The following is a 24450-nucleotide window of genomic DNA, read 5'->3' on the forward strand; positions in this document are numbered from 1 at the left end:
AATCCCGCCTTTTGGGGGGGTTTTTTTTTTTTTTTTTTTTTTTTTCCATTTACCTGTAATGTTTAACTTTTTAATGCTGGAATCTTTCAGTCAGTATATAATATGTGTCTGCTGGGTCAATTACTAATGTGGAAGTTAATTCTCCTCTGTAACAACGGGAACAAATTTATAACTCAAGTCAATTAAGCATAATTTCTCTCTACCTTTTGGTTGCTTCGTGCCAGTCTACTGGTAGGGAACAGGTATAAATTAAGTTGAACTAATGGTTGAAATCAGGTTTATGGCTCCTGTTTGTCTCTGGAACAGCATAAAATGGCCAGACACTGGTGAATATTTTGGTCCAAGATTTTCTTAAAAGGCAAACCACCTTATTTTACTGTTGATCTTTAACTGCATTAAATCTAATGGTGGTTTGCTTGCAAGTCAAATCCATTATTACTTAAATAGCTGTCTTATATTGGTGCCACATGTTCATATTAGACAACTACTTCTGAGTGAAAACAAGAGGAGTGAATAAGATAGCCCTCAGCTGTTACTTAGATGTTTTGTTAACTGTGGAAAAATTCATGTATTCCAGGTTACCTATACATTTATATATGAAGTAATGAAATCTTTCATTACGTCTCTATCAAGCCACACTTAGAATTAGTTCTCTAATGAACCCAGTTACTGCTTAAATAGCAGTTACAGTGGTCATTAACACAGGTTTTTAAAGCCTGTCTATTGGGCAGAAATTTAAAAATCCACGTGACCTGGCAGTACAAGTCCCAAGATCAGAAAGTATTCTGAATTCATGTAATAACTTTGCATATGCCATGCATACTCTGAAGTATCGATCAAATGCTGTTCTTTCTGCAGACTTTTAAATTTTCAGATATTTACTTTTTTCTTTCTTTTCAACAGATATAAGCTTACCAAAATCAGCAACAATATGTTACACAGCTGCATTGCTCAAAGCCAGAGCTGTCTCTGACAAGTAAGTGCATAAGAACTACTGTCCAGCAAAATTCCTGATTTAACTCAAGATTTCTCTTAGCTGAGCCCACACCCTAACAATCTGCTGGGTTAGCAGGAGAATTCAGTCCTGCAGTAAATTCATAAAATGACTGTATATATATTATAAAAAAAATGCAGTGATCAAACATTGCACTTCAAATATTACAGAAGAAGAAAAGAAGAGAAATAGCATAAATTCAATTATTGTTTTGGTTTTATGTATACTGTCTTGGTGAGCTTTGGCTTCCTAGATAGTATCATGAAGATGCAACTAAAAGGTGTTGTGTGGCTGAACCTCTTCAACTTTGTATAAACCTGACCACAAAAAAGGTAACAAATAAATATGAATGCACTGGTAGCAATGTCATTTTACGAGTGCTGTCAGAAGACTGCTCATCTACTTAAATAGCGGCAGGTGGATTTAGCGTTACTCCATCAGGGATTCTGAGAGGTAGATGACGTTCATATTTTTAGAGACGCAAATGTCTGCTCGTTCCTTTTACGGTTTTCTCTTGGGTCTCAACCTTCCAAGGTGCTGAGCACACCTACTTGGTGCCTGTGGACTTGAGAGCACTGGCCCGCTCTGAAAGGGTGCTCAGCTCCTTGTGAGATGGAGCTAAAAACTCCTGATTCCGCTCTCAGATGCCTTCACACAAATCCCAGGCAGAGTTGTGTCTGTGCACCTGAGGGTCGAATGCCTCCCTAAAGTTGGAAAGCAAGTAGAGTGGAAAGCCATTTTCTTGACTGACATCCTGACAGTTTTTGCTTTTAAAGTGTATGTACACATCAAGATCTAAGTAATTTTCTTTCATTCTTTTTATCCTGTAGATCGCCAGTACCTACTGCAACATCTTTCCTCCCTACACAGCGACTCCAGCTTGGGAGGGCAGGGCTAAGGTTGTCACAGCTTTCCCTGTGGTGTCTGCCTGCCAAGTACAGCTCTGGAGTTAGCCGTGGGGTGTGAGGTGAGAAAGAGATTGCATGGTCTGGTTTTTCATTCACTGGGGCAGATGATTTGCCCACAGTTTGGGCATACTACCCTCAATGGTGCTGTGGCCAGTAGACCACCCGCTACTGCTGCTGCATCGTGCTTTTATCCCAACCTGACCCAGGGGCATTGGGTTGGGAACCTCCCTAAAACCTCCCCAAACTTGTTTTTAACAGAAACCCTCCAACAAGAATTTGGCATTATTTTTGTTTTTTTTTCTTTTCTTTTTTCTACAACTTCAGCCTTGAATATGCCCCTTAGCAAGGTACCTAGAGCAAATTTAGATTAGTGACAGAGAAAGGACTGTCTGAACTGACTTTCTGCCATGATTAAATGCAAACATGCTTTCCACTTCTGCTGGGTTTTTCATTGGCCTTGATGTAATAGATCACTCAGAGTTTCCACTTGCTATGAAGTTTGGAGAGCATAGGAAATTAACTCGGTTTGGTTACATGGGCCCATGTTCTAGATTCGTTTTCTGGCTTTTTCTTAATAGCATTTCTGACCTAATGTGTTTGTTTCTTTGTTTTTGTAGATTTTCTCCAGAGGCTGCCTCAAGGCGAGGGCTGAGTACTGCAGAGATGAATGCAGTAGAAGCTATTCACAGAGCAGTAGAATTTAATCCACATGTGCCAAAAGTGAGTATGGAGAAAACATTGTTGTAGCTTTAACTCTGCTGAGGACCGAACTCCAGATTTCCATGTTGGATTAACAAATGATGTGATGGAAAGGGGAGCAAACAATGGGAAGGGAAAGAAGCCGATAGTATGCACAGTTTTTTCATTTGGTATTTCATGTTCAGTGTCTTCTGCTCTGGACCATGAAACTTGAAATTTTAGCTGAAGTGAGTCCTCTATGTGAGCAACAATTACATGGTGGATCGCGGTAGTAGACACCACCAGATGCTACACTGCAGGACAGAACCATACATGAAGACAGATTATTATTTACAAAATAGACCTTAAAGATACTCTAGTTCAAAATAGCATGTTTTATTTGTTTTGATGATTACACGTAAGAGTATGTTTTTGGCATGCTATACAAAGGAACCTATGTTTGGTGTTCACGGTGTGCTTCATACAAGTTGAATTAGTAATTCCTTATGCAGCACCCTGTCATTAAGTTCTGAGAATGTAAAGCTCAGTGATGAAGAATTGCTGAGAACTACAAAGTAAGAAAAGGGATTTATGTTCTAATTCCCTAATCCCCTCTCTAGATATGTATCTCAGCAGTAAGAATCTTGCCCAGGGGCTACTAGAGGCTGATGTATTTTATTATTTCATCACCTGAAACTCAGTATTGCAGTCTGTAAGTTCATTTTAAAGGCAAACCAGAGGCAGCTGCTTTTTGGCCCTTGGAGATCTGCCTATGACCCTTAACCCACAAACCTTTGGACCAGTGTTGCCCTCTGAAAGTAAGCAGCCTCCACTGGATAGCAGAAGACTAGTGTATGTTAATGTAGGGAGTCTATTCATTAGGTACAGCTGAAAACCAAGTCTGGTGAAGATAAACCCAAGGCCTCTCCCATATGTACACATGGATTGCAGAAAGTTCAATCTCATGCGTTGCAGGAATTAAATATTTTCTCTCTGAGCTGTATCTGTTATGCCAGCCACTGAGTAGCATGGTTTAGCTCCTTGAAAGTTAGGCTGTTAGTTTAATAAAATCATCTAGACTTCCTCTACAGGCAGTGGAACTTAGACATCTCTAGACAGACTTTTCCTCCAAGGTGCCTGTTTCTACATTGACTATGAAAGGAGCAACTATTTTCCAGTAAAAGCCTGATTTTTAGACAAGAAGATTTAGGTGAGATGCGTCCCTTTGTATTATTAGCTGATCTTCTATTTTTGGGCCAAGCTATAAGATTAAAATATTAAATGAAGTTTGGTTCCAGGACTGCTTCTGGAACTCTGTTTCTGTGGAACTCTGTTTACTTTCTTCCGTCCCAAAGATTCTTGCACCAACACAACCATTGATACTGCCTTTCTGCCTGGTTGCCTGTTTAACTCTCTATTCCAGTCCTCTTCTGGGTGAACCTTTCTGAATGTTTTACTGAAGCCCGGTTGGAGTGTTCTATCCTTGCTGTCTAAAACATCACCTGTCTTGCCAAGCAAGACAGTTTAGCCGGTTGTGAGCAATCCTTGGGACCCTGTTCTGTTTTCCTCACTTACCTCCATGGTTTCAATAATTCTTTCCATCAAAATCTTTTTTAACAGTTTGTGTACTAATGATTCCGTATTAATGCATATTGTCTCCCTCCTCTTTAAATGACTGCCATTGCATTTACTTCTTGCATTACTGGGTCACTTGATTCTGAGTAGGCATCTTTTTCTTTGAAGTCGGTTGTGGCAGTCTGGCCATTTCTGGGACTGATTCATTCACTGTTCAGGGCCAGAGATCATTGTCTGCAGTCTTGTCCATTTCTGATGTCCATCCTGCTGTTGTCTCCATGCTCTGCACTGACATGAAACTGAGACTAAGTTTTCATTTGTTACCTTTTTGCTTGTTCTTTTTCTGTTTATACTTAAGAGCTTGCTCTTCTTTGGTTTGACTTTCTTTGCAAAATCTGCCTTACTATAAGTTGTGGCAGCTGCTCCATAACCTCTGCACTTCCAGACCCCCAAGATCCTGCTTTTCTTGTAGATCAGTGCTTTCATTCATCACTTGTAACCTCTTTCTCACTACCCAGCTTCTGTTTCAGTGGCTGTTAAATACAAGGCTGAATCTCCTCTCTGACAAGTATCCCCACGTGTGAAATGCACATTGTGTGTTATTTTCAGTATTTTTATTTTAAAGAAATTCCAATCCTCTTCCTCATTTAAGGTCCTAAGCTTTTCAGTCAGTTCACATTGTTAATTGATTCCCTCAGTTTTTCAAAGTCTGCCATTTTGTGAAACCTATAATTTATCAGGATAACAAGGCAGTAATGGGAGCAGACTCCCATTTTTAGTTCATATTTTAACATTATAACAGTGTAGCCTAATACAGATTAATATGCTGCACTGCTGGTTTCACACTCATGCTTTCTGCTATTAGCTAAAGGATATTAAGGTGGCAAAAATATATTTTTTTATTATAATTTTATGCACAGTATGGATGATGCAACTCAATTTCCACTCAATTATGATTGAAGTCCTATCCAATTTGTTCTTAATGAAATGGAGATAAGTTTTAGCAAGTAGCGTCACAAGAAATCTAACAGTGGCACAAAACTAATATGCCTTCAAAGCTTCCTTAGGATTTAAAGACTAATGATTCTCTTGTTCAGACTGAGGAAGAAATAAATTACAAAGGTAACAAATTATTTAAAGCATTTGCAGAGTTTCCAGTAGAAGCCTTGAAGGCAGAGAACTACACTATTTAAGAGAAAAGAAAATGGTTCAATATGTTTCTGGTTTGTCTCGAAAGATGATACCTTTTTAAGTGAAAATCATTAAAATTTCTAATTTTTACATAAAAATTTGTTACTGGATATGCATTTTCCAGACATTTAACTTGAAATAGCAGATTTTTGCTAATGAGGTTCTGAGACAAAGGGAATGCAGGGGATACATTGAACACACTGAGAGCTGCTGCTGAGCAGGATTTAGCAAGAAAGGGAGACTTTGTCTCCTGTTGTGACCTATTGCAGGTTTGTGTAAAGCAACCACGGGATTCTTACAGTGCTGCTGATTTTTCCCTAGGAGATTATGGCCAGATTGCAGCCCAGTGTTCCATAGTGATGTTGCAGAGGTCAGATATGCTTCTTACACTTTCTTTTGAATGTAATCTGAAGACGTAGAAACCCCTTAAGAAGAAGCAGTTTAAAAGTCCCAGATTTCCGTCTTTACATAGAGGTGAGAAACCCTGCAAAAACACCTACCCTCTGCATAGAAACCAGTGTGTGTGCATGGTTCTGGGAGTCTTCTCAGTATGTATGTCATGAAGGTGTTGGCATCTGCTTTTATTGATTCTAGATGACTACGCATCACCTTGTGTTTTGTTTTCTGTCTGCACAAAAAATGCCTTTTATAGACACCTAATATGACTGACAATCTTTCTTCAGGCAGCCACTCTTCCAGCAAATAACCTTCTTTTGAAACAGATCTCTTCTTCAGTTTTTGAGTACATTTCAATGACATTTTAATTCCCAGAGACCAGTCCATTACTCGCATCCGAAGTTGGTAAATTCTCTTTAGTTTTGGAATACACTAGAATCAAGATGTGACACGTGGAGGTACCAGAGTTTGGTTTAAGTGAACAAAGGCAGTAGAGAGCTCAGCGCAGGCTGCCAGATCTCTCCAGGCAGCTGGGCTGCTCGCCTGGCTCTGCTGCTTCTGGAAGCTGAGCGTGCAGGGTAAGGCCAGCTCAGGTGTGTCAACTGTGACAACTGTATCTCCTTCTTCACTGCAGTGAAAATAGAACCACTGTCAAACTGATGAAGACTTCTCACTCTGAAGGCATCTTGCCTGTAAAAAGGTTTCTTGTGCTTCAAAGTGGCTTTTTTTTAAGCTGTACCAGAAAAATATCTGATAAAAGATAATATGTCTATTTACAGTTTGTCATTTTTGTGTTACCGGAACAACTCAACTACAGCAAACTGCAGCTTTGTACTTCAGCAGAGATTACCTATGTAAAAAGAAAGCACTTCACCCAGCGGAGTGTTTTCAGGGTTTTTCTTAGTAGAAGAAAAACGTAACCAGTAGCAGAATGAAGTCGGCAGTAGAGCAGGGAAGAGAACAAATTGAAGACCTGCAAATTTCACTGTGAAAAGAATCACAACAAATTGTATCACTTGCTTGTGACAATTTGTCTGATTTTTTTTCCAACCATCTTTGTCTTAAATGAGATTCTATGGACTAGTATCCTTATGTTTTAGTATGTCACCATGCACTGTGGAGTTTTGATCTCAAGGGAAATTTGCTGACGTTGTCTGACAACAAGCTGCTGAAAAAAATTGAGTTAAACAAAAAGGTTTTTATTGCCACTGAAGCAGTTGGGGTATCACTGTAATTCCAGAGGGTTTTGTATGGAAAAGAGTGTAGTACATCCTATGTCATGGAGAATACACACACCAGACTTCATCAGTATTATTTATATGTTATGTTTGGAGCTTCCCCACTTCTATGTAATGCAAATATTCCAAGCTAATGCTGATAAAGTACCACAGCTGTTTCTGGGACATTCCTCAATTGTGGAACACCCTTTCTGAACTGATTTGCAAGGCTTTCTCCCTGCATTCAAACTCCTCCTGAAAAGTTCCCCCCATCCTCTTCTCTGTGCTCTGTGGGACCCAAGCTATTCAGTAAAGTGAAAGGGAAGAGAGAACAGGTGAGGGTCCATGTATCTAGTTGTTAAAAGTGAGTCAAAAGTGTGCTCTGCACATGGTTGTATAGGTTTGCGGTGTAAGCCAGGAGCTCAGTGGATTTAAAGAGAGTAACCTGCTGAAGTTTGCTGCATTTGAGTCAGATAACTTCAATATTGATGTTTCTTAAGAAATGCCAACTTTGTGTGTAAACAGCTTCCTAAAAGGACGTAGCAAACCATTGATTTAAACACTTTTAAAGAGTTATTTGTTCTCCATTTCATTTGTTCTCATTTATTTCTTACTTATTTTACATTTTTTTAATAAGAACTGTGTCTCTCTATGCTTGTGTGGTTTCTAGTAAGTTGTAGTTGCTAATAGAAACAAATAATGCAAACAAATTCATATACCAGATGGGAAATGAATCTGTTCTGCACACCCCATGATATTACAGAGAAACTATTCCAGACATGTTTAAGAGAGTTTTTAACTGTTCAGTGAGACGGTGATTTGTTTTTGTATCTATCTCCAGCAAAAAGGCCAAACTTCTTAATTACCATCAATCCAATGAGAACTTGTAAGGTGACCTACAAGTGGCTTCTCTGGGCATGTAGAAACCAGTATTTTGGAACTGTTGTGAGCTTAGGCTGTTCATCCCGCTGGGAGGAGGAGAGTTCCTGTTTAAACAATGTTAAATTCTCATATTCTGGCCTGGAGGGATGCTGTCACAGGTGCAGGAGTGACTATTGCCTATTCGCAGCCTGAGCTGTAATTTCAGAGGCAAATTGTGCAGTTGAGGAAAAGAAGGAAACCTGCCTGAGATAGGTTGATTTATTTTGTAAAAGGGCACTGAAGTAGCTCATTAATGTGGAATGTTAAAAGCACTCCCAGCAGTGGAGAATTAGTAGCCAGAGTGCTGTCAATATTATTAAATAAATAACGTATATCCAATCAATTCAAGTGAGAGAAATGTGGACTCTACCATGTTGCAGTTCATGTGTACAAGGTCCATTGTCATCCTCCAAATGCTGGTTAAAGGGCATGTTCCCATATGTTTACAGAATGGCTGTAGCTGAGAGATATCTATTACAATGTTATGTAACCAGCGTAGGAGCCCTCTGTGGAAGCACATGAAAAATACTGTTGCCCTTTTGTAACTTCTAAAATACAGGGGTTTGACAGGAAAAAGTTTGGAGTGAGAGGAGACCAGAAAAACAACTAAAAAAATCCAAGTCAGAACAATGCAGTGGAGAAGGGCTGACTGAGCCATCTGTTGATGACAGAAATCATTGCGCAACTTCAGTGTTCACTCATAACTTGATTAAGACTAGGTTATTCTGGCTGAAATTGTCTAGACTGTCTTTTCTGAGCTGATTCCTTTTTTAGAGGAACATGATAACCTCAGATAGCAGTGGCATGCTATTTCCTGTTCTAGTTAAACTTCTTCATTTGTCATTGAAAAACAAATGCAGTTAGAGATGTGCTGGGCTTGCCATCTTCATTTCCTACATAATGGCTAGCTCTCTGTTAAATTTTTTATTCAGCCTGTTACTTGACACTCTGAAGTGAAACCATACATGGGTTCAGAGCCCTGTCGGGATGACATTGGGCTCCCATCTTTCTGTGTATTCAAGGTACTGAAAAGGCAGTGAAGTTTTATTACTTAAATTTTAAAGATCATGATTGAATCTGAAAGGATGCCAGTGCATCAGGAGTTACAGTTAATAGGGAGTCTGTCAAGAGGTGTAAGTTGTTTTCTTATAAAGCCAGATGGAGTTCATACTGATATGAATTTTAGTGATATGGTGGGATCTTGTGTCCATACTAGTCCTGTAAGGACAAGGGCTGTGCTCTGGAGTGATGCCTTTGAAATAGAAATAATCAGATTCCCACCCTGAAGTCTTCGGTGGATGAAGAGAAGACTGTATCTGTCTAGCGCAGCTTCTTGGAAACTACAATCAGATGTCTTTGGCTGTTTTTTTCTAAGAGCTAGAGATACTTGTTGCACACAGAAGACCATGAGGACTGTGACTCACACATTATATGGGCAGTATAAGGACTGCAGCTTATTGGATAGTTTTTGAAGAAAGATTGTTTCTTTCATTTAATTTATTTTCACTGGAATTTGCCTGCTTGTCCAATCCGAAGTGTTTCAGGGGGGCTGTGTTTGATTTCATGCCAGTCTGCTAGAAGGCCAGCAGATATTCAGTCCTGCCTGTCAAGTACCTGGGTGCCAGTAGCCTGCCGTTACCGTAGGAGGGGGCTGCCCTTGGCTCTGCTGTCTCCAAGGAGACCCTGAGCCTTGTCAGCCAAACCTCCAGGAACCTGAATGCCTTCCGGGCTCTTGAACTCTCCTTGAAAATGCAGCAATGCACGAATGGATATGATATTCTAGGACATCAAGACCATCCTAATTTTCATGGACATTCATATCTCTCCTTCCATAATAATCAAGCCCTACCTACAGCTAGATACCTTTTTGGTACCTGTTACTCTTATTTAGAGATGTTAAACAGAGGGAGGCCTTCAAGTGCCCTCTCACAAAGCAGACTTGCCACTTCTCTGATTAGCTCTATTCTGTGCTTGTGGACTTTGCTTTTTATGTTTCTGAAAGTGCCTGATGAGAACTGCACACAATGTTCCAGACAAGGTCTCTTAGGGGTTGTATACAATTAACATTCCTGCTGGAAAGGCCTCCAGAATAAATTAATTGACAGTTTGTATGCCCAAAAGGTGGGGCTGACCTTTGTGCATGAAACAAAAACTATTGCCCAAATGAGACTTGAGCTATCCATCAACTTTATGTGTGGGTCTTCTTGAGTATCACCGAACCAGATTATGGACTTTTTGTTTGGGAAAGTAGCTGTGATAGAGTAATGAGGGATGAGTGTTTCACATTTTTGACCTGAGGAACTTTTAAAAATAGGTTTTTCTTTCTGAAGCTGCGAAAAACGCAGACTGAAAAGTCAATGCAACTGAGTGAGGACTAAGAGTGATTTGCAAGTGTCAAGATGTATCCTTCCATCTGGTATTTCCACTTGATTTGTTTTCAATCACTGATAGTAAGCTATATATAAGAATCAAAATAACATGTTTTCATCTCAGTGCTCCTCAAAACAGCACATTCCTGGTTATTCTTTTCCTACATAGTGACGTGGCTTTGGGGTTCTTGTTTTTGCCTTTGATTGAAATTTTTAAATATTGAGAACTTACTTTCTCATTTACTTTTGCCAAAAAATATGGAAATAAGAGTTACATTCTCAATTAATAAACCGCATAGAAACCTGCAGCTCTTGCAGCTTTATTCTCTTCTGCTCAACAGGTATAATTTTTTTTTTTAAAGGGTGGCAGTGAATAATAACATTTGCTGTATCTCTGTAAGCCTGGCAGCTCCCTCCCTCTTGTCAACTCTTTATCCCATTCTCTCTGTCACTCTTAATCTCCTGTCCTACCTACTAAGTTGCAGCTTCCTCCCTCGATCCACCTGCTCTGCAGCTCTCAAATTTTTCTGAAAAGTTTTAGGGAAAATCCCAAGTATCACACATATTACTGCCACTGCTAATTCGGTTTCTCCTTTAATACTGTTACCTGCATCAGAAGCACACGTGATTTCTCTTTCCTCTTTGAAGTATTTATTTCCCAGGGTTGACAGTTCCCCGCTTTGATGATGGTCTCTTCAAATCCTTTACCTGATTGCCAACTTCTTCCAGGCTCCTTCAGAAGAGAGAGTGACTCCATGCCATCATGCTACTTGTGCTCATTTTCCACTGGCCTTTCCTTTTCCTTTCCCCAAGGCTGATTTTCAAGTCTCGTTTCTTTCTTTTGCCCTCTTTTCTCTTCTTCTGTGCACCAGCTGACACACTGAGCAGGTGCTCAAGCAAGCCCTGCAGTCCCCCGGTCACGAAAGTCAGTGTTTAATAAGAGGAGCTGTGGAAGGTTAACACCACCCACACCTCTGTTTCACCTCTGGTGTCAAACTGCCTTCTCTTGGGTGCCTGCACTGGGTGGGTGTCAGTCCCTGGCTCCTGCAGACCTCCTCCTTCCAGACCAAAGCCCAGACCAGTGCGTAGGCACAGAGGCCTCAGTGAAATGGAGGGCCTTTGCACTCACTGTCTTTCTGCCAGTGGTTAACCAAAGCTTTCCTTTCTAAACCTTGTGTTGGGGTCTGACAGTCTACTGTCTGACTCATCTGCTGCCGCTTGTGTTAACTTAAATAGTCTGGTGGGTAGAACGTTTGCTCTTGGGCATCCTGGAAGAGAGCGACAGTTTCCTTGTGCTATTGAAGAGCAGTGAGTGCACAGCTGAGAAATTGTACCCGTCCCAGAGGAGAACTGGCACACGGGAGTTGATTTGGCAGCCTGTGACTTCTGTCTGTCGTTCCCTTCCCTTTCCCTGTCAAGCATGCCAGCAAGGGATGGAGCTTTCCCCTCCACTAACTGGAATGTAGTAGCACTGGTGATGAGATCGTGTCTGCTGAATGGGTAGTGGTCTACTTCACAGGCAGGGGAAGGAGGAAAAATCACCTGCTTGAATAAAGTCCAGGACCTCTGTCTTCTCCTGTGGCATGAACCCTCCATCTGTTTCATCCTCTTCTGTTATGGGGGACCCAGTAAAGGAGAAAATTGCTTGTGTGTTTAGTCAGTGGTGTTTCGCATTTTCATACCATTTTCAGTAAGTACTTCAAGTAGCAAGCTTAAACAGCCAATGCTTTTTTCCATGGAAATCAGATAATTTTTACACTTTGTAACTTCCTTTTTTTACTTTGTAACTTGTTGGTAGCTACTTAGGTGGCTGCCAGCTCTGCATATTCGTAGACCTGCCAACGGGTTGATGACAATACAGTAAAACAACCTGTGCACAAACTATGAGTACTGCATGTTTCCTTATAGAAAGACTATGGGCATCAAACCACTCAATGTCTTCATTATAAAGACTTTTAATTAAAAAGCTTTTGCAATTAGAATCTCTTTTCTGCGTTGAGCCCTTTTTCCCGTCTCCTTTGATAAGAGAGACATCTCATTTCGAAATTCTCTATAGTCCCCCTACTACAGCTGAAGAGCAGAACATTAACCATCTGTCAGCATATCATAGTCTTTGGGAATAATTCAATAATTATCTTCAAGTGCAGTTGGTGATGTTACACATTTGATGAAACACTTATGAGGGAAAGTACTTTAGGGAAATAGACCATTCAGTGTGCATTATAGAATTGCAGACGGCTTTTTATGGTTTTTATTACCTCTGAAATAATTGTGCTCTGCTTTTTCATTGCAGTATCTACTAGAAATGAAAAGCTTAATTCTGCCCCCTGAACATATTCTGAAGAGAGGGGACAGTGAAGCGATAGCATACGCTTTCTTTCATCTTCAACACTGGAAAAGAGTAGAGGGGGCATTGAATCTCTTACACTGTACATGGGAAGGCAGTAAGTAATTCTCTTTCTTACAAAGGAGCTAATAAAATATTTTCATTGAATGTCATGAGAAAATAATAGCTTTTTGTGAAGTATGGTATGTTAGAATTTTGGAGGTCAGTTATATCCTCACCAGCATTGAAATATTTGAAATTCATACTGAAAAGACAAACTTTATTTAATAAGGAAAAAGGGTTCGGAAGTCTTGGATTGTATTTTCTGTGTGATACTGAACAAAACTTACCACGTTCTTTGTGACATATTTCCTTACTCATGGATAAGGGAATTAGTATTTTACTTTCCTCATTCTAGATTTGTAGAGATTTGTTTGTCTTTGAGTGCTTTGATTTTGGGAAATTAGGAATGTGCCTTATAAGCAGAAAAAAACCTCAACAGTGTAAAATACTGGTTTGTTTTATACTATTCATTGATATTTAATTGACAAACTGGAGTGAGTCCATTGAAGGACCATTAGGATGTATAGGGGGCTGGAACATGTGAAGTAGGAAAAGACACTGAGTAAGCTGATTTTATTTAACCTTGAAAGGAGTTCTGGTAGGTGAAGGAAGGATCCGGTTGCTGTCTTCTTCCATGCAATGGAGAGATAATATGGGAGACAGAGTCAAAGCCTTCTCAGAAGGGCACAGCAGAAAGACAAGAGGCAATATACACAAGCTGCAGCAGGGCAAATCTCATTTAGACATAAGGAAAATATTTTCAGAATGAGAGTGGTGATACACTGGAACAGGTTGCTACTAGGTTGTGGGATCTCCATCCCCAGAGATACTCAGAGCTCAACTGGACATTTCCCTGCACACCCAGACCTAACTTTGAAAATGAGCCTGCTTTGAGTAGGAGATTGGAGTCATATACTAACCTTCTAACCTCAATTATCTTATCCTGTTTTTGAGATGTGCTCCTTTCAGGTTCCAGAGAATTAAAAAGTGCCATTTAGAGTCAGCCTCTATGGGCTTTTTTAATGCTTATTTTTCTTTCTGTAATCTGGTTCCCCTTTTCTGCTCTGCTTTCTTCTCTTCTCTTTTAGCCTTTCCATATGTTAGTATGCCGCTTTTTTTTTCCTTCCTCTATTTGCTGTTCTCATTTAGGTTTGTTATAAAAAATTCAGTTTGTCATCATGATTTAATACTGCCATTGTAAAAGTGACTTACGGTCTCAGGCACTGTATTAAATGGCCTGAACTTGCCTAATTTGCAGTGTAGGCTCCCTGCAATGCCTTTATTTCTAGGTGTATAGAACACCTTGCTCAGTAATCCATGCGATTGCCACCTGGGGTTTGCTCTGCTGCATTGTTCTCTCTCCTACCTGCTTGCTCTTTTCCTGTCATTTCCCCCAAACAGCTTCCTTCCCAGTGGCTTCTTTTCAGTGGTTTGCTTTTACATAGTATTTCTTCTCTTCCAGATGCTCGCAGAAGTCCTTTAGCCCAAGGCTTGTTATCCCATCGTTACGGAGCAGTATTTTTCAGGGAATCCTGAGTAGATCTTTTTTAACTTTGTCAGACTGGGCAGTCCCTAAGGGGCTGTATACAAGGACCAGCTTTTGGCACAGGAGGCCAGCTGTCCTGCACTCCTCCTGCCGTGTAGGGAATTTCCTTATCTGTGCATGAAAGCAGTGTAGGGCATTCCCATCCAACTACATTAACTGATTCCTCCTCATTACTACCACAGCAATCCAAATGTGTACTTTATTAGCTAATATTTGTATAGTAGCCTGTAAAGATGTAAATTATTATTGTTACATAACCTCTAAAGAAAAATCCATAATTCATTTTGCTAAGAGATTGCACAGGGAGATGAACAGTGCACCACTCCTCAAGAATTTTGTTTAGATTTTGCTCACACATAAAGACTCCTGTGGGTTTTAATGGTTTTCAGTAATCATATCTTAGTCTGAGTAATATTCTTTACCAATGTAGTGAACTGTTTATGTCACTCTTATGTCCTTTACTTGCAAAAGATTTCCTTGGCATCTCTGGACAACTACAAGTTAAAACCAGACAAAACATGGCAGAGAAGTTAGATTTAATTCAATACTAGCTCTAACCAACAGTCTACATACAGTACATGGTCAGTTGCCCTTGCTTGCTTTCTATTTATGTACTTGCCATGTCTCTAAAGTGCACTATCCTGTCAGTGTGCTTAAATAACCACAATTCTCACTTTAATAGCTTGTATGTAGGAACCTAATGCCCACGTATATACACTATTCAGTTCTGACCTTGTGGGAATTGGGCAGAATTAAGTACATTAAGTTAGTCACTTGGGGCGGACATTTTGAATACTTCTGAGGAGAATAAGGTTACTCCTAATTAAGACAGCCTCTAACAAAATTTGTGCAGAAATGTCTTTGTGATATTTTTAACTGAAATTCTTAGAGAGTCCTTTTACCAAATTGCATTCAGCAATTGAGAAAAGCGTGGTTGTAAAAATAATGATCATCATCGAACTGGAATGTTGGTTGTTTCCTGTTCTGTCTTCATTCAATCAGTTAAAGTAAGTTTTATTCATAGTACCACTGAAAAAGCCCAAGTTACATCACATGAAAAGTTGCTCTGGGTTTGGTCCAGGTGCTCAGTACAGAAGGTCTGTGGTTTCAAGTGCAGTTTCAAAAGAGTCTGAGGTGCTTGTTCATCACTGTCAGTTTCTAAACTTGTGTCAAGTTTCCTATTGTTTGCATGAAGAGGAAAAACCCAGGGGTTCTCAAATACTGCGGCAGCTTTTACAGCGAGCACACGGTTGAATGGCAAACTGCCTCTGTGCTACCTGAACTGATTAATGTAAAAGAGGATCAGATAGTACTGTAGGAGTAAGGCAGAGAAGTACTTACGTAAACACAAACTGATACAGATGAACCAGAGCACTTTCTTCCATGGCTGATAACATTGCTAAAGAAATTGTTTTGCTGTAAACTTTCCATATTTGGTCTCGTGTGAAAGATGACTGCTTAAATTCAGCAAAATCTATTTAGATGTTTTTTACTTTTTTTTGTAAAAGCAACATCTTTACCATCCCTTTTTATTTTTATTAGAATCTTAATACTGCTGTGATTTAGAGTAAGGCATACATGACTTGATTGTCTGTTTAATAAAGCCAAATTGGAAGGAACAACTGGTGTTAGTGTGAAGTAATGAGCATTGAACATCCCTCCACATACGTTGTTGTACAGACACTCAAGTTTGTTGCATTTGAAGTTCATACAAGGCTTGGATTATTGTATTACTGGGGCTTTTTAGGATACTATGGAGAGGGGGTGTGTGTGTAACATTGGAAAAGTGTTACAGCCCGGGTTGGTTTACAGTCTTTGAGGATTTCTGACTTCTTTACTGTTTAACTTTATACTTTGTTTTCTTAACATTGTAATCAAGAATAAATACACTCATATAATTGCACAAAAAATACAGGTAGAATTACTTCAAATGCAGAGTGCACAACTGAAAATATCAGGGTATTGCATATTTTAAACCAATTCCTTGGTTGCCTTGTGAGCAAGAGATAATGGAGTGTTATCGTGTGGCAGAGGGCTGTACTTAACATCTAAAATATACGATGCTTCTAGGACATCTGTTGAGGAAAATATTGCTTCAGTGACTGATGTTCATAGGAATAGTGAGAATAACATGTTGATGACATTTTAACAGTGAGAATAATATATAGGATAATGGAAAAGGATGCCTTGATTGCAAAGCTATAATTCAGTCAAGTATTCTGATCTTTCCATAAACCACACTCAGATGGCCTATGACATCATCACCATCCAGATTTAGTAATCCATTTCCCTCCCTCTCTGTTATTATTTTCAATTTTAAAAATGCATAAGATTAAGTATTATTTAATCCATGACCTGAAGATTTATATTGGAAACCTGACTTGATCAGCTACATTTAAAAAGAATGCATGTGAGGAACCTGGTTTTAATAATTCAGTATTAATCTTTGATTGCCAAATATAAAATGAAAACATGACTGTGTTGAAAAACTGGTTCTCTGGGATTGAGTCATTGGTGTTACCTGGTTTGCTGGAGTGTGATGGGAAAAAAGTAGTGGACCTTTTTCCATGCAATATTCCTGTTATGCTTGATGCACAGACATGGTTAGTGTTGGCCTTAATTCGTGAGCTTGGCTAGTCATTTGTGTAGGCTATACCTGTTATATCAGATGCACTTCTTTCCCCAAAATTTTAAATTTCTACAGTCTAAAAGCCAAGGACAAAATGTGTAAATTTGGCTATGGAATTTTAAGTACAATGGGCTCTGGTCATGCAAACATTTATGTATGTGCTTGTCAATGCAGTCTCACTTGATGCTCATGAACCTTCTCCCAAAAATAAAAATAAACATAAATGTTTGCAGGATTAAAAGCTACTTTGGCATTTCATTAAAAAATTTATATGCTGTTTGCAACCAAATACAAATGTTGTGTTTTGTCTATGTTTGGTTTTCAAAACTGTAAATATAGTTAAGTATGTTCAGCTACTGCCACACTCACAGTAACTCGTGCATGGTGTTGTTTTCTTTTCAGCTTTCAGAATGATCCCCTATCCACTGGAAAAAGGACATCTTTTCTACCCTTACCCTATTTGTACAGAAACTGCAGATAGAGAACTACTACCATGTACGTTCAACTTTTCTCTTCTTGTCATTGACTGACATCAAAGAATCGTTTCCCTGCGTGTTGCAGCGCTGCTCTCCCTTGATGATGCCTTTTGAATGGACCGCACTGGATTAGAATAATGGGGCTGACAGTGAGTCCCTGGAGCTCCCTTGATGGTTTAAGAGGCAGCTCGTAGCCGTAGTTCATAAGGATTAGCTATCATTATTGCTGTTGACAGTGTAGGGACAGGGAGAGAGATTACTGAAGAGATATGAATCAGTTAGATCTTACTGTTCTCTCGTGCCAAGACACTGGAAAAATGTGTCTGATCTTTCATCTAGGGTAGCATCCCATCAAACCAAAAGCAGAGTGGCACAGCCTTGTTAGTCTTTTGTAGACACAGTAGCTACTTAAATGCTAAGGCGAGATCAAACCTGCTTGAGGACGACTGGATTATTAATGCAGCTGTTATTCTGACAGGTGATGCTGACGGTTTCTGAAAAGCAGTCTTAAATAGGAAGAAAGGGGTTTCTTCGCATAATGGCGTGTGTGCTATTATGGAGAGATTGTGAAATTCCCTCAGTCATTTATTATATATGTTTATGGCATGTATTAGCAAAGTGCCAACAGTGTTCCCAGCACTCTGGAAGATGCAGATAGAAAGACAGACCCAGCCCTTGGGAAGTGTTACAGTCCAGGCTAATGGGACTTGTGCGGTGCATGCGGCGAAGCACGAGAAGAGCCAAAGCAGCCAATCTTGCAAACAGTTATGCTTAATTCCCACGTGTTTTCTCACTGAAGTCAGTGGGCCTTCGTGTGAGCACACGTGAAACACACACAAGCATGAAGGAGTTTGCAGGGTCAGGACAGAGGAGGGAAATACAAATTGATCCAAGGAAGGAGACTTTTCTCTCACCTTCTTTATCCTGAAGAAGGAAGAGAAATCTGTTCTGGAAAGAGTAGAACCTAACCTGCTTCTGCTGTGAAGGCTGGTTTTGAGGGCATTTCACTCTTTGCAGTCTTTCATTCAGACCCTCTCTGGTTTGGGCTGAAAAAATGTGTTGCCACTTTTTATAAGCTTATGTGAGTAAACATTAGGTGATAATAATACAGCAAAAATCCACTCATTGTGAGTTTCTCCTTCACAGTACATTCTCGCTGATATTACACAGAAATCCTTGGCAACTGACAGTGTCTCCCCACCCCATTATAATCACCCTAATTATAACAACACCTCTTAGAGTGCTCTGCTTGCTTTACTCAGAGGGATGCTGAGCTGGGGAGGGTGGAGTGTCAGGAGATTTAGGAATGACAAAGTCATGCAGAATAGCTCAGCGTTCTCTTTTTAGATGCAAAACTAATCGTTCTTGTCAAATGTTAGAAGCCAGGGACTCTTTAACGGCATATACAGACAGTCCTGTTCTGCTCTGGCAGTTGTGGGAAATGCCTCTCACTGCAAAGTCTCTTGGGTTTGAGTAGGGAAGGGTTTAACATACCGTGACAGACACAGGTCGGTTAAAGGGGTTTTGCATACCTGTCCACACCCTCTAATTGCTTGTGTATTAAGGGAGAGTCAAATCTGGTAGGCTATCCGAATTAAAAATATCAATCACAAAACTTTCACTGTGACAGTGTAACAGACAGGAACAACAAGTTTGAGCCTGTGTCAAAAGCAAGTGCAAAAAACTGAGCACAAGAAATCTTATACTTACAAAGTCCATGTCCCGATCCATGGTATTTCCCAATCTCTAAATTTAATTTAAAGAGAAGCTGTAAATTATCTGTGTTTTTCTTTTCAAACTGAATGAATTAGCAGACCCCAAAATTATACGTATTTATAATGTTTGATTTCAAACTCTTACAAATTTTTCCTGTTGGTTTTGGAAACTGCTCTGCTCTGGATGAATGCAGTCAAGGATATTGGCCTGTCATGTTGGTGGATTACCCTGTGCTTATGTTGTCTGCAAGTACAATGAGATGAGAGCTGGTCACTGAAGCAAAGAAAGGAGGCAAAATGGAAGAATACTTTTTTGTGTGTATATGTAGCTATAGGATTGGAGCATATGGGAAGCCTTGAGGCTGGTCCTGTGTGAGAAAAAGTGTTTCAAAGTTTGCATTTATTGTGACTGTATGGGCTGAATGAGTGAAGCAGACAGATAAGTCTGCCAGACCTTTTGCCAACCCAGCCAAATTTTCACCTTGAATCTGAGCCTCCATAAAAGTTTAAGGGATATATTCTTCCACTAAGATACTCATTATCCTCTTCTGACTCTTTTAGCCTTCTCAGTGCTGCTTTCTCCAAACCCCAGTGAACAATTTCTCATACCAGAGTCAAGGAAATTTCTGTATTCCTTTTAGTATATGCTAGCAAACACCTTAAAAATTCAATTAATTTAAATTTCAGATTTTAACACTATTAAAAGTTGTATTGTTATAAGTAGAGAAAGAATTCTGAAAAATCTGAATTTAAGTACGTGTTTATGTCTTCTACTTTTAGGATGACTTTTCTTGGTTCTGCAGCTTGAACCCTCAGAATTTACTGTTAACAAAGGCTGTAGTTTTACAGCCTGCCTGAACCGATGTACAGCCGCGCTTCTCCAAGGCTGGGCTCACTGCTGCTCCCGGGTGCACATTCCTGCACTATTTGTGTGTCAGCAGCAGCAAACATGCAGCCATGCGGCCAGCCAATGACCTGCCTAAAAAACCTGGGTGTTTTATCTGTAGATTAGTTTTCTGGGGTTAGTTGTTGCTCAGCTGCGTTATAGTCACGGCTGACACAAGGCACTCTAGTTAGTGCTGGCACTTAAGACCAGGCTGGATGGGGCTTTGAGCAACCTGGTCTAGTGGGAGGTGTCCCCATGGCAGAGGGGTTGGAACTTGATGATCTTTAAGGTCCCTTCCAACCCTAACCATTCTATGATTCTAAGGAAACCAAAAGTAACACATACGTAGGACCAGAGTAAGCCAGAAATATGATCTTTGGATGCAAATTACTTGGCAGAGAGATGACTGACACAACAATAATATTGACTGTAGATGTTTCAGACCTTCTTTGTATTTCTTCCTTCAAAAGCATCTTTTGGTGTCTCTCTGGTTGTTTAAACCGCGCAAAAAGTGTTGGTTTGGGTTTGGTTGTTTTTGTGTTTTTTTACATATAATGCATTTCCCTTCCCATCTTTTTTTCTACAGCATTTCACGAAGTTTCAGTTTACCCCAAGAAAGAGCTTCCCTTCTTCATCCTCTTCACTGCTGGACTATGTTCTTTCACAGCCATGCTAGCCCTCCTGACACATCAGTTCCCAGAGCTTATGGGGGTCTTCGCAAAAGCTGTGAGTATTCTCTGCTTCTGCTCTCCTCTGGTAAAGACACAGATGGAGAAAGAGCCGAGCTAAATACTGATGGGTATTAAATATCTGCATATTAGAATAAAACATCAAGAGATGTCTGTGCAGGGGCACATTTGAACAACTGGCATATGCCAGTGGTGTCTGAGGACAGGACCACCAGGAGCTTTCCCAGGGCCAGGTAGCCCCAGCACAAGAGAGTAGGTGGCATCCTGGACCTCTTGCTGTCAGCAAAGGTTTTGCTTAGACATCAGTGAAGTCTAAGCAATGGATACCAGGCTTTGGTATCCATGAATTTAAATGTATTTTGTAGACTAACTGATTTTCCGTGTGGGGAAAAAAAGCTTGTCTCATTTTAAGCTGCAGATATTTGCTGAGTTTGTTATAGGATACAATTGACTACTTCAGCAACAAAATTCCTATAAATTGCAATAAAACTTACTATCAGGCAAATTCTTCTTGTTTCGTTGATGTAACAAGTATGTAATTTGCACTGGTTACAAAGCTGAGTTTCATCCAAGTACATGTGATGGTGCAATCTTACCACATAGATTAAGTACTGCTCAAAGAGCAGAAAATGTCCTCTAGTGAGCCTTTTCCATTTGGCAAAATTTAAAGGGATATATTTATTTAAACTTTTCAGAGCTTAACCAGAGGGAATGCTGCAACTTGGGCTGAGACACTTGAAATAGTAATAGGAAACTCTAAAATTCACGTTGTAGAGCTTGACCTTTAGCACTACAACTGAAATACTCTGTTCAGCTTCAGTTAGAAGTTGCTGTTTCTTTGACCTGTGCTTATGACAAAGTCTCATTCCCAGTGATGGTGTCCTCTGGGTTTCCTGTGATGCTCAAGTTGTCCATGATGTAGTGTCTGTATTGTACGCAAACATGTCCAAGAGGAAAAAAAGAATCTGAATGCTTACTATTGCCTTGATAATGCATAAGCATCGTAAACATCATACTTTTTTACAGTTAAACTCTGCACAGAGCCCATTTTGGTAAACAGTGAAACTGTTGGCAGGTATTTTCTTGCTTGATACCGTGAAATGGTTATAATCTCTGGCTGTTGAATATTGAAATTTTGCAATGTTTTAAATACATTTGCCATATCTAGCTGTCCTTCAGCAGCACACAAGCCTGTAACAATTTTTGAAATTGCATTTTTCATACTTAGCTTTAGATATTTAGGAGCCTAAGTTAGAGACCAAGGCCATACCTGTATTAAGTAATAAAATAGGGTTTGCTGTGTGACTCCAAAGGCAAGTGACACATCACGGCTCACTGCTGTACCTCTGACCTCTCCTCCCTTCAGAGGCAGGGTGGTCCCATCCTCGCTGGCTGCCGAGACCTGTCCCTGCCCCGTGCTGTTCCCAAGCTCTGCCTGGGCTCTGTTGAGGACTGATACGCTGTAGCTGAGCATCTTGAGAATTGTCTCTTTTTTGCCTTTCTTTACTCCGCTTCTCCAGTTTGCTAAGAGTTTTGAATTCTGATCAACAACTGTGTCAGGAGCTGAGCTGGCAGGTCAGGCGTGTGGCTAGGGCAGGCCAGCACCCCGTGCAGTGCCTCAGTCCTCCTTGCTTTATGGGAGAAGACAAAGCCCAACCACCTCAGCTCCCTCTGCAGCTGGGGGTAGAGAGGGGAGAGACAATTACAAAGGGCAGTTATGGTCCCAGGATGGGTAGAATTACCCTCTGGAGGTGCTTAGTTCTCTTCAGTGGCTACAGGGGAACGAAACCTCCACCTCTGCATCCTTTAAGTGCCTAAACATATATGGGACAAATTCAGAACTTGAAAAGGGATGTGTGTTTACGTATAAAGTATGATGCTGTCTTTTGTCAGGAAAGAGTTCTTTTGGGCAAAAAGAGAACACATCCAGCACTAGATTTGCTTTAATACTGACCTACCAAGCAGACTTCAGATACACATCAGTGCAGTAAGCAGAGTTTATACGTTTTGTGCTGACTACGCAGCAGTAACTGAAACACAAACCTCTTGCAGCTCTGTGCCGATGGGTTCCAAACAGAACTGTTTATTTTTAGCAAAGTCACATCAGCCTAAATGGTTAGCAACCACAGGATTCACAGTCTCCAGGTGGCTGACTTTGCACATTACTGTACTCATACACGTATAGGGCCCCAACATAGCTGTGTGTAACGTGTACAGTTGAATTTCAATTAACGAAAGCACAGTTAATTTGTATTTCCCAAAATTTTGGGAGTGCTTCGAGTACCTGAATTCTGAGATGTTACACACTGTAGCTGGCAGTGGTTTTTTGCTGTGATAAAATAGTCTCTTCACTTGATTTTTGTCATATATGCCTGTCCTAACATTAATGCATTGAAACTTTTTTCAGTGTTGTTGACTGTGTTTGTAACAGAGGGAGGATGTTATGATAAATTCCAGTTAGTGACGCCTCAGTGTATATAGCAGATCTATAGATAACCCAGAACCATTTAAAACCCGAATCTAAAGACACGCTTTTTGTCTCTGTGAGGTTGTCTCGCAGATTTTACTGCTATAAAAAAGCCTTTCTTTCCTTCAGTAGGTTTTGGTTTGAGCTTTTAGTGGCTTCAGTATGAGTTTGAATCTGGGATATGAGATGTGTGAGAACTTTTGTAGTTCATCATTTTGATCTTCATGAAAATGGGGTTCTTGCTTTTCTGCAGAATCCAGACATCTGTATATATGCAAAGCTCAGAATTTGGCAGGAAGTCTTTATACATGAATTATGTAGTTTTTATCTTGCTGGAGGATTTTGCAGAGGAATGCAGCAGGCGTTTCTTTTCTTATTGGACAGGTTTCTCTTGAGGTGTATTGTCTCCCGGATTTTGATCTGAATTTGTGTCTGGTTTCTTTGCAGTTTCTCAGCACCCTCTTTGCCCCTTTAAATTTTGTGATGGAAAAAGTAGAAAGCATCCTGCCCTCCAGTCTGTGGCACCAGCTGACGAGGATCTGAGGGAGCTCGCCCGCTGACCGACTGCCGTGACATCTTCTGTGCCAACTTTTTGTTGACCACAAGAAAGCATGATAAAAAAGGGAAGCAGTTCTAAGACTTAAAAACTCTTCATGGATTGTCTGTTCTCATATGAAAACTGTTTTGTTGTACAAAATACATTGATGTTAGGTTCTATTATATTTTGCCTTCAGAAAAGAAAAACTTAAAAATAAACTTTTGTGTATTGCAGCATTGCTGTCTTTTGGCTTCTTCTTCAAAGCTCAGTTTGTACTTTGTGTTCTTAAACGTGTGTGGTGTATCTGCTTCTCCACAGCTGGAGCTAGGCTTTTCGTTCAGTTAATGAAGAAACACTAATAACTTTACGATTAAGCAATGGTATCACTGCTTTTTCTTTCCCAGTTCAATTAGGGTCAAGCTCTCACCGCCACAGAGGGTCTAGACGAGGCTTCTAGACAGTTGAAGCTCTTGCTTAAAGCAGCTTGAGGCTCTCCAGGCAGTTTGGATGGCACATTGGGCTTCCCATTCCCATCCCTGCACAGAGGTCAGTGTTATCCTCACTTGAATTTTCAAAAAGGCCGTGTACTGGACAGATTCTCCTCACACCACTGGTATTTGAAGTACCTCTGGAAGCTCCGTGCTTTGTTCTCTGTCTGTCTACAGAATGAAGCATAAGTAATGGCAGAGAACTGAAGATAAATTTACCCGTAGCGAGTGATGGTTGCATTCTTGCTTTTACATATTTCTTGCTGAGCTTTTATTGCATTACTAGTATTTTTCAAGTATGAAAAAGCAGGTACTTTTTCCTCTACAGATGAAACATCAGCATCATAAACTATTGCTTGAGATTGGAAGCTCATTAGC

The 24450-nt window shown here is 40.1% G+C and overlaps 1 protein-coding gene across 4 annotated transcripts in view; it reads left to right on the forward strand.

Annotated features, from left to right (window-relative positions):
• ST7 (suppression of tumorigenicity 7) overlaps positions 1-23817 on the forward strand; it is a 151945-nt gene extending 128128 nt beyond the window's left edge. For all 4 annotated transcript variants that reach the window (XM_014964264.1, XM_014964265.1, XM_014964266.1 and 1 more), the window contains 6 exons: positions 904-976; positions 2520-2622; positions 12543-12693; positions 17216-17308; positions 20477-20616; positions 23494-23817. In XM_014964264.1, the coding sequence (XP_014819750.1) occupies positions 904-976; positions 2520-2622; positions 12543-12693; positions 17216-17308; positions 20477-20616; positions 23494-23589 (656 nt within the window). In that variant the 3' untranslated portion in view covers positions 23590-23817. The remainder of the gene's footprint in view (positions 1-903; positions 977-2519; positions 2623-12542; positions 12694-17215; positions 17309-20476; positions 20617-23493) is intronic.
• Positions 23818-24450: the final 633 nt, after the last annotated feature.

Source organism: Calidris pugnax, unplaced genomic scaffold (genome assembly GCF_001431845.1).
Source record: "Calidris pugnax isolate Ruff unplaced genomic scaffold, ASM143184v1 scaffold44, whole genome shotgun sequence".
Classification (NCBI taxonomy): domain Eukaryota; kingdom Metazoa; phylum Chordata; class Aves; order Charadriiformes; family Scolopacidae; genus Calidris; species Calidris pugnax.